The following is a 10,337-nucleotide window of genomic DNA, read 5'->3' on the forward strand; positions in this document are numbered from 1 at the left end:
GTAATGGGTTTAGGAGCTAAGTTAGATTAACTTCACCTCACCATTTTAATTGGTCTTGGAGAAAGGAAGCAACCCATTACAGGAGCATTCCTGCTATATCAATCTCCATCAACTGTCTGAGCAAGATGGAGTGTGAAATGGTGGCTTTTTCCACTAATGTGACATTTTTAATACAGAAAAATTCTCATATTTTGTCATTGTTTCTCTCTCAGGCAATGAGCTCCAGCCCTCTTCCTTTTGGGGCCAAAGTAACCAGCAGGCCACCACTAATTCCAACAAGCAGTGGACCTGACTGTGCCAAGTAGGGGCCATATTTCAGACAGTGGCCGGGGGGGTGCAACAGGCATTTGTGCCCGCTTTGTGCGCCCCCAGGGCACTTTTGTATTACGGAAGGGGCTTCAGACACTTGTGCAGCATCATCTGTAATACCAGTAGCGCCAGAGCTATCTGCAGGGGGAGTTCCCTCATTTGCATGAGGGATTCTCTGTGCCTCTGCGCCCGTGCTGTATCACAGAGGTGGGTGCAGAGGCAAAAAGCTGTCAGGAGGCGAACTGATAGCGCACCACCTAAAAGGTGGTGCACTGTTGGGGCGCCCCCTGAGAACAGCCATCTGGAGGGCAGACATCCCGCCTGCAAGGGAATCTCTTTTTTTTTAAAAATATTTTTTATTGTGGCAGTTGCATGTAAATACACGTAATACAGTCACATCCGTGATCAGGTGAGCAAAAACGAAGAGCATAGGGTAAGCGAAAATGAAATACACAGCCTTTCGGTCCACAACCCTGAGGGCGGACGGCGTCACACTTTAATAACACAATGTAGGGTAAAGGGAATCTCTAATACCTCTTCAAAATGACGGCGAGTTCCCGCCTGCACTGTGAAAACAGGGAGGGCTGTAAACCAGCCACTCTGGTTTTCACATGCGCATTTTCGCGGCTGCCCCGAGGGCAGTACGAGTTTGCGGCTGGTGGGGGCAGTGCGAGTTCGCGGCTGCCCTGGCGGCAGTGCGACTTTGCGGCTGCCCTGGGGGCAGTGCATTCATGGTAATAGGGTGCATTTTTATTGTTTGCGACGGTCACACCTTTAAAAAAGTTGTGCCCGGCGTTAACTATGAAAATGCCCCTTTACTGCAATACGACCCTCGGTGCCCAGTCATCAACCGTGAGGCTGTCTTTCCTTCTTCTCTTAGGTGTTGCCAAATTGATAAAGGCTGATTCGATGCTGGATGTGACTCATCATGAATGTCAACTGCATTTTCTTAAAGTTCATCAAGATAAAGGGGTTGTTTCCACTCTCTGCTCCAAAAATCCAGTTTAAAACATTCTTGATCCTGGGATTCCTATATCAAGTCTGAAAAGTCGATGGGATCCCAGTTCCCACAACAGCAATACTTAGGGGAATATATTGTCCTGTTTCCTTGTTCTGAAAGGATTGCAGATTACTCACAAACTTCAAAACTGAACCAATTCATCAGAACACTGGTCTCTCTGCAAGAATAGCTGGCTGCCATACACTGTCAGAATGTGTACTAGGCCTGGGTAACATTTGAATTATGCTAAAGTAATCAGGGTAATTTCAGTAATTACTCATTACTTTTTGATGACATTTCCAAAATTACTCATTTATGCCAGCTTGAGTAATGTGGAGTAATTTTGGGCAAAGATCCTACCACAGGAGCAGAGGAACAATGAACTAAAGCCCATATTTATTAACCTTTCATGAAACCAAATGCATCAAGGCATCTTGCTGCACTGTGCTGCGTTGATACGAGAGATCAAAAGTGCACCATGTCTACTGCTCCCTCATAGCACTCCAGGCAGCCTAACGCCAACACAGACACCCTTGACCCACGCCTGCATTACAGGGAAAATTGTATTTGTGCAGGAAGGTGTACCTGCCTGCACAAAAACAATCTCTCAAGGCATTTTCCACTCCCTATGTGTGCTTCAGGTTGCAGCACACATAGAAAGAGTAAATAACTAGCAGAATAAAAATCTCCTTGTTACGTCATCCTTTGGGAGGCATAGTGATTTCACGTAATCCCATGTTTATGCCCATGTCCCACCCATGGAACGACTCCCAGAATTAAATGTAATGCAATGCAGCACACGCTGCTACATTGTATTACATTTGGCATGCAAGGTGGAGTAAATATTCACCTGTATTTCGCCTAATGGCAGTGCCACGTTAGTGGTGCAACCATGATGCTATATGCTAGTAAATCTGACCTGACTGGCTGCTGGCTTCTGCTGTTCATGTCCTCTAGCATTTAGTGCTAAATTCATAGCGCAAAATGCATTCTCTGGTCCATTTTGGCCACAAGGGTGCAGAAAGTAGTACTAAATGCTGAATTATGCTTCTGACATAATTGTACATAATTATGTGTTATTTTGCAGTAATTATGAGTAATTAGGCTAAAGAGAATTGAAGGACACAGCCAAACCTTGCCATACCCTTAGCAAAATGTGTTCCTGACGAATCTGAAAAAGTCCAACTTAACTTCAGCATAGGGGTTAGAATGCATAGGAGCAAAGTTCCAAGCTTAGAGGGAAACGTTGTGCCTCCCTTTTTTGATTTTAACTAAAATGTGACATCGCCTTTCCATACTGCTGAAACAGAATGTTGCCAAAGCCAAGCATTGTTCTCACGTTCAAGGCATCATGGTGAGTGAGATTCTGGGGGAATTTTCTAACACCACCAGGGATCAGGGCACAACCATATTGTAGTTCTATATTTTTCTGCATCTTCCTGTTTCCTGGTGGATCCATGGGCGTGCCCCCTTGTGGCAGTTACCCCTTGATTGCCTACCTTTGGCATGAAACCTAATCATCCCAGGCCCAATCTCAAAAAACATTGGAAGTTATCTACCATTGTAAATATTTCCTGAAAATGAGGAACAGATGCCAGCAAGAAACACTGTGATTACTCTCATCTCAGCGACAGTGGTTTCCTTCTGACATCAAACTGCAGAAAGTTGTCTTCACTTCTTTGAGTCCTCACTTGTTGGGCTCATTACCTACAGAACTGTTATGTTATATTATTTTATGTTATGCAGATATGTAGAGCTTACTCTCACCTGGTCGGGTATCCAGATTCTGAGGAGGTGTCAGCCTAGCCACACCTGGGGCTGAGGGGGAGTACTTGAAAAGCTAGGTCTTCAGCTTCTTGCAGAATTCAAGAAGCTGGGAGGAGGCTCTTTTGGGTAGCAGCAGGTGGGTCCATGCTTTAGGAGTGATGTAGGAGAAGGGTCGACCACTGGATTTGGTTTTCCGCTTGTGTGGGATTTTTGCAAAAAGGAGTCTGGATGAGTGAAGGTGTCTAGAAGGTCTGTAACTAGGTAGATTTGATGTGGAACAAGAATACAAAATGTGGATATAAACTGACAGCCAGGTATAGGATTTCTAGTTTCATTAGCCTTTGAGATCAGGAATTGAGCTAAAAGCCATCTTCGCTTTATCAGTCTCCCTTGTTCAAGGGATACACAATGTGTTGACCTATTATCTAAGCATGGTGTTTCTTTGATCTAAAAGCTTCACCTTGGCTCCTGTCATATTTTTCAAACTAAGCAAAAGGTTCACATTCCAAGTGTAGACCTTTTTTTAGCACTAACATTTATTTTTGTGTGACATCCTGGCAGATTACATCCACAACAAGATCTCAGTCATCTACACAAACCTAAAATCCCAACTCACTGCCACCCACAGCATCAGCCTTCACAAACCCACAACACAAACACAAACATCTGTTTATCCATTGGGAGCCTCTCACAACTCAAGCCACAATCTCCATCATGAACTCTGTATACGTACCCCTGTCCCCACCATGCATTCAACCTCAGAAGCAAGACAATCAGCAACAAACGCAGGAAAGTTCTGAACACCTTAATCACCTCTGTCTCCATCATTGAGGACTGGAAGCATGCTGAAGGGATGCCCCTCCTGAAGAAATCATCCGCTGACCCAGCAGAAGAAAAGAACTACCGGCCCAACTTATTGCTCCCCTTTTCAGCAAAGCTTTTTGAGAAGGCAATCAACCAGAAATTCACCTGGAACACCTCAACCTCCTGAACCCGTCTCAATCCAGATTCTCAGCCAACCACAGCACCCCCACAGCCCTGATCGCAGCTACCAATCACATCAGTGCTCTCCTGGACCATGGAGAATCAGCTGCCCTCATTCTCCTGGATCTTTCAGCTGCCACCCATACTGTCTCCCATCATATCTTGATCGACAGACTCCACAACATTGGAATCCACGGAGACACCCTCAAATGCATCACCTTATACCTCACTGGAAGAACCCAGATAATCAGTCTCCAACTGTTCACCTCAGAACCCAAGAAAATCATCTGCAGCATCCTGCAAGGTTCATCCCTCACCCCCACCCTCTTCAACACATACATGACCCCTCCTGGACAACACTGTCAGATCACACAGACTCCACATTCTCTCCTACGCTGACGACACCCAGTTCATCCTCTCGCTGTTGGAAGAACCCTCCACCACCAGAGCCTACTCCCACAGCTCTATGAGGAACTTCGGCAACTGGATGAAGGACAATTATCTCAATCTCAACAAGGACAAGATGGAACTCCTTATCTTTGGGAGCAACACCTTTCGTTAAATGACGCGTGGTGGCCTGCAAAACTCAGCCCTTCCCCAGACAGACGAGACCCGTAACCCCTACATCACCTTGGACAGAAGGCTCTTTATGAAGAAACAGGTAAACGCAGTCTCCTCAACCTGCATCCACATCCTACTCATGCTCCGAAGATCTTCAGGTGGCTTCCAGTCAACACCATAGGGACTGTTATGCAGGCCCTCGTCATCAGCAGACTGTACTATGGGAACACACTCTACATAGGAATCACGCCACCTGAAGGGATTATGATCAGCAGCCATACTCCTCCTCTGCCTCCCTAGAAGAACCCACATCACACCCCACCTCAAGAAGCTACACTCTCTCTCAATCCATAAAAGATGCCAGTTTAAGTAATCATGCAGTTTATTAATAAAATTGTCAAATTGACCCATGCATACTAAGCCCTGCAGAATGAAGGACTAGCATACATCAACAAACAGATGACCTTCCACCAACCGACCAGACACCTACAATTCACCTCTGTCTTCCTTGCAGACACCCCCTTAAATGTAAATCCTGGATCTGCTGAGGCAAGAGTGGAGGATGCTCCTTCCGACACTTGTCAGTCAAAGCTTTGAGGGACCTTCCCCTACACACAGGTCCACCTCCTCACTCCAGCAGTTCATGAAAGGGCTCAGGACCTGGCCGTTCAAATGAACAGATCACCACATAACAGCGAGCAACTTCAGCGCCACAAGACTCTTACGGATGATTTGCCCTGCTCTACAAATCCCTGATTGATTGGATTTTTTAGTGTTTCTACCAATTTCCCAAAAGGAGTTTGGTTCTGCCTGCTCTAATCTACTGCTTCACACCATTTCCTCAGATTAAAAAAATATATGTTCCACTCCTCCAAGAAAGGACAGCCATTTAACAGGAAGGTTACTAAAGCGTTTTTCTCTTTGTGGTTCCCCTTCTCATTTTGAGGTAAGGTGCAGTCTTCCTTTCATTCAGAGCGAGGAAATACTCTTTGTTCTTCATTCTCCTTGATTTCTCCTGATGAGGACATCGGACACAGACAATGACTGTGGTCTCTCTAGCCTTTAAGTGACAGGACTCTTCTTCACCGGGCTCTGTACAAGGACTTGTGTTATGGCTTCCTCTTAATGAGGAGTGATGAGAGTGTCCGTTTCTGGACATTTATGAAGCAGCCACTTGGCCGTATCTCTACACCTTTCTGCCTAAATGTGGGTGATACGCAATAGTTGGATTTTGAGTACAAATTTCTTGTTGTAGTACGTCCCGACAACTCTGCTTTTATACTTTAGTTTAAAAAAACAGATGTGTGGCATTACTTTAGAGAGTAATTATTTTGCTGGAGTGTCATGTTGCGAATCATCCAGTTTGGTATAACCTCATAGGTGTAAGGATTGGGAGAAGGGAAGGGTTAAGGAGATAATGGCCAGAATAAATACACCCAGGTTTCATCCCTCTATCATGAACCTGATAAGAACTGCATGTGAGACTGAGCGTCCTCCTCTGTAAGGCTACAAGTATGAGGCCTAAGTGGGAGGAGACAAGAGATGTAGGGGATATGTTCGTTTTTCCTGTAGCTGAGGTCACAAACCTGCCTAGAGGCGGTAATATCACTTGATAGACCTAAGTCTTGGGATAAGGAGAGGGTGACAGAGTAATTAGGATACCTGGTAAGTAACATGAGCCTAATTATATATGTTATTGGGTACACTAGAGGAGAAAGTTGCACTGCAAGAGTTTGTGTAACCACGATGAATCAGAAATGCCAAGTACCTTATATGTATTCTGGTTTGCACTCTGCAAGACTTCTGAAGGCAGCTCATGGCACTATAACAAAAATTAGTTAGAGACATATATGGAGTCATGTAGAAGGTGCATCACTCATGGAGATGTTAAAAGAAACAATAGGATGGCAGGGTATTTATTATTGTATGTCATAACACTGCATGTATACAAGTTAATATAATAAAATGTCATTCAAAGTTACATCACACAGTACAGGGGAAAGCATGGGAATTTTGGGGCAATGGATTGAATTTGGAAACCAGAATTGTGAATTCTTATTCTGGGATTCACACTTGAAGAATACAAACAGCATCCTGGCTGAAACTCGTCTGTGCCTGTTGATCCTGTTTGACAGCTGTATATCTGTGCCTGAAACAGGCATGTGCTGAGCCATCCTTGGGGTCTCTAAAGCTGTGCTGTTGCCATCATTCAGTGTAGAACATCAGGTAGGCATGTTGAGTTTTAGGAAAGCCAATCCTAGTGGCCGATGTGAGCGGTACTTCTTGAGCGAGTGGGTGAAACATGTCAACACGCATGATGGTGAACCGGGGCAGGAGAAGCATGAATCTTGAGGAGAAGTGTCAGAGGGGAGTGGGCAAGAAGAGCATGGGAATTGAGACCGGTGTAGTGGAGCCTAGGTTGAGGGCCAGAAGATATTACACATTTTTACCTGAGACATGAAACCCGCCTTGAAAGTCTATCTTGATGCTCTTGCAAGACCCAATCACAAACGGGGAACATCGTTTACAACAAAACGTTTACCACGCACTACCATTACAACGCAGGAATTACAATGAAAGTCGTTACAACGACTTTCGCTTGAGGGTGCTGTTGGATAGGGAATAGTTTAATTTTCTATCCAACACCTTCCCTGCTATCCACGGGGACTGGAGTTGGAATAGAAAATTAAACTATTCCACTATCTAGCGCCCCCCAACGCATGTCGTTGTAACGACTTGCGTTGTAATACCTGCGTTGTAAAGGCATGCGTGGTAAAAGCATGCGTTGAAACGTCATACAACCATCACAAACATGGCATGGGGGCAGTACGGTATGACATTGAAGCATGTGCAAGAGGTATGACCGTGGTATGACCACGGTCACCATGTAGCTCCATTTTCTGCAACATCCCTCTTCCCTCAGGTTAAAGTTATTAAATGGGCCATCCAGTGTAGAGGGAAATAAAACCCTTAGCCCAGTCCTGAATCTCCTGCAATCACCAAAAATTGGCCTCTTAGAATGCATGTTTGTTGATGGCTTCAGCTGGGGTTTGACATGTAGGTGTGACATCATCATCAGATGGACACTTTAAAGTCCAGGACCCCTTCAATCCAGGAACCTTCGATGAGTAAAAACCTCAAAGCTGCAGAAGGATGCATGTTTTTTGAGGTAGATGACTCATATAAGAAGGTTCTACCCATGCTTTAACTTCATGTTCTTTCTCCTCTTAGATCTGTTCAAGGTTAGTTTCCTGATCAGTGACAATGGAGCTGTTAGTTCTGCCCAGAACCAAGTGAACGAAGCACAGCGCAGTCTGAACGCTCAGCTGAACACCATGAACATGTATGTGACACAAAGCCAATCATGCAGACAGTCAATCGAGGAAACTCTACGCGCCATTGATGCTATAAAGAAGAAAATCCAGGCCCTCCCTCGGTTTACCAAGCAGGACACATTGGTGCAGCAGCAGTTCACCAACTTCCTCATCCCGGTGAGCCAGTGCACTGCTCTCTTTCGAACAATGGTTGGCCACGTCAATGGGACCCAACAGGAGGACCTCTTGAAGAGTGTGTCTCAGCTTCTTGATTCCTTGGTCCCAGTCTTGGATGGCCTGGTGAAGGTCGTGCGTCCTCTCGTCCGAAACGATAGCACTTACCAACTCCTAATCGCTCTCAGATTGTATACTGTCATCGACAAGCTGGAGCAGGCCAACCAAAAGATAAAGGAAACTTTAGCAGCCTAGAGTCTGTAGTCAGGAAGCTCTCAAGCTGTACATTGGAGTAGCCATTTATCAGCCTTTATCAACCATAAAACATGTTCCTTTCCTTCAATCTATTCTTCTCTCGATCTTATCATCATATTTCTTTTACTTTCCTTCAATAGAACCATTAAAAGTACATTGCAAAACATTTAAAAATAAAGGTGCAGCCAAAACATACACATTTATTTTATTTGTTTTCCAAGATATACAATCTCGTTTAAGAAATTACAGTCTAACAATATCTATCTAACAATCTGTCTGTCTGTCTGTCTCTCTGTCTGTCTGTCTGTCTGTCTGTCTGTCTGTCTGTATGTCTGTCTGTCTGTCTGTCTATCTATCTATCTATCTATCTATCTGTCTGTCTGTCTGTCTGTCTGTCTGTCTGTCTGTCTGTCTGTCTGTCTGTCTGTCTGTCTGTCTGTCTATCTATCGACCTGTCTATCTATCTATCTATCTATCTATCTATCTATCTATCTATCTATCTATCTATCTATCTATCTATCTATCTATCTATCTATCTATCTATCTATCTATCTCTCTCTCTCTCTCCCTCTCTCTATCTAGCTCTCTGTCTGTCTATCTACGTATCTTCCTATTTTCCTACTTATCTATATCGCTATCTAGCTATATATCTATCATTTTAATAGTTTCATATGGGTTATATTTTAAACCATGCAAACACCAAACGAGGAAACCTTCTACACTAGCATTAAACCTTGATACTCAAATATAACAATCATAATAACTCAGTTATGTTTACCCTCACTCGTTGAAGCTGATCTCATCATTCAGAAAGGTTCCTAATTAGTTCATTGGGCATCAGAATCATCACCTTTTAACCAGAGGCATCTTTACAGCAGTGCCACCTATCTTTACAATACTGCCATTGCATTAAAAGTAGGTGTATACGAGTATGTACCGGTATCTCTTCTTTGTCAGATTTATATATTTTTGCGTGGAGCATGGTGGGGCTTGCAGCCATGGCAGGTCACCTTTGCTGACCAGATTGATTCTGTATCCAATATAGATATGTACCTATATTGACTCGACACAGTATCAACTACTGTCACATTGCCAAGAGAAGCATATATAGGCAAGTGTAGATTTAGCAGTCCAACTCCATATGCAGTGTGCCTCGATGTATAGAGTCTATATGTGTGCAGAATGATATCAAAACTGCTTTAGCATCACCTCACTAGGGCCCAGATGTAGGTAATAGCAAATTACCGAATGGTAAATACCGAATTTTACTGATTCGGTATTTACAATTCGGTAATTGCTATGTAGGTAAAAGATTTGGTAAAAATACCGAATCGGTAATATTCGGTAATTACCGATTCGGTATTTGCCATTGATTCCTATGGGCCTTGAAGCCCATAGGATTCAATAACAAATACCGAATCGGTAATTACCGAATCAGTAAAATTACCGATTTTACAAGGGGTACAGGGTGTCACTTTGACACCCTGTTGCACCCCGTTTCTGGCTTGTGTGCCATGTGACACACATACATGCCCTTAGGGCATGTCTGTGTGCCACATGGCACAGGTGTACATGCACAGATGTGCATGTACACTGGAATTCGTTATTTACCATGGAATAGTATTCCATGGTAAATAACGATTCGGTAAGGGCCTGTGGCACCGATTACAGTGCCACCTACATCTTGATTTACAGAATCGGTAAATTTACAGATTCGGTATTTTATCGATTCTGTAAATTTACCGAATCGCGATTTTGTAAATAAAATGCCCCCTACAAGCCAAATCCCAAATACCGGTCGGTAACGGCCGAAATCGGCCGTTACCGACCGGTAATTGGCGACCTACTTCTGGCCCTTAGACTTTTAAATCTTACTTGCCTACCAGGGGTTGTTGACACAGTCAGAGGCAGTCATGTGTGCAGACTGCTCAGCTCCCAGCCCACTCTCCCTGGAGGCGTATAATGCTATCCTC

At 44.1% G+C, this 10,337-nt stretch overlaps 1 protein-coding gene across 1 annotated transcript in view; it reads left to right on the top strand.

Moving 5' to 3' along the window:
* Positions 1-8,613, top strand: part of LOC144820058 (uncharacterized) — a 46,733-nt gene extending 38,120 nt beyond the window's left edge. The window contains exon 3 of the mRNA XM_078677713.1: positions 7,853-8,613. Within this exon, the coding sequence (XP_078533839.1) occupies positions 7,853-8,364 (512 nt within the window). The 3' untranslated portion in view covers positions 8,365-8,613. The remainder of the gene's footprint in view (positions 1-7,852) is intronic.
* The last annotated feature ends 1,724 nt before the right edge of the window (positions 8,614-10,337 follow it).

Source organism: Lissotriton helveticus, chromosome 2_1 (genome assembly GCF_964261635.1).
Source record: "Lissotriton helveticus chromosome 2_1, aLisHel1.1, whole genome shotgun sequence".
In the NCBI taxonomy this organism is placed as follows: domain Eukaryota; kingdom Metazoa; phylum Chordata; class Amphibia; order Caudata; family Salamandridae; genus Lissotriton; species Lissotriton helveticus.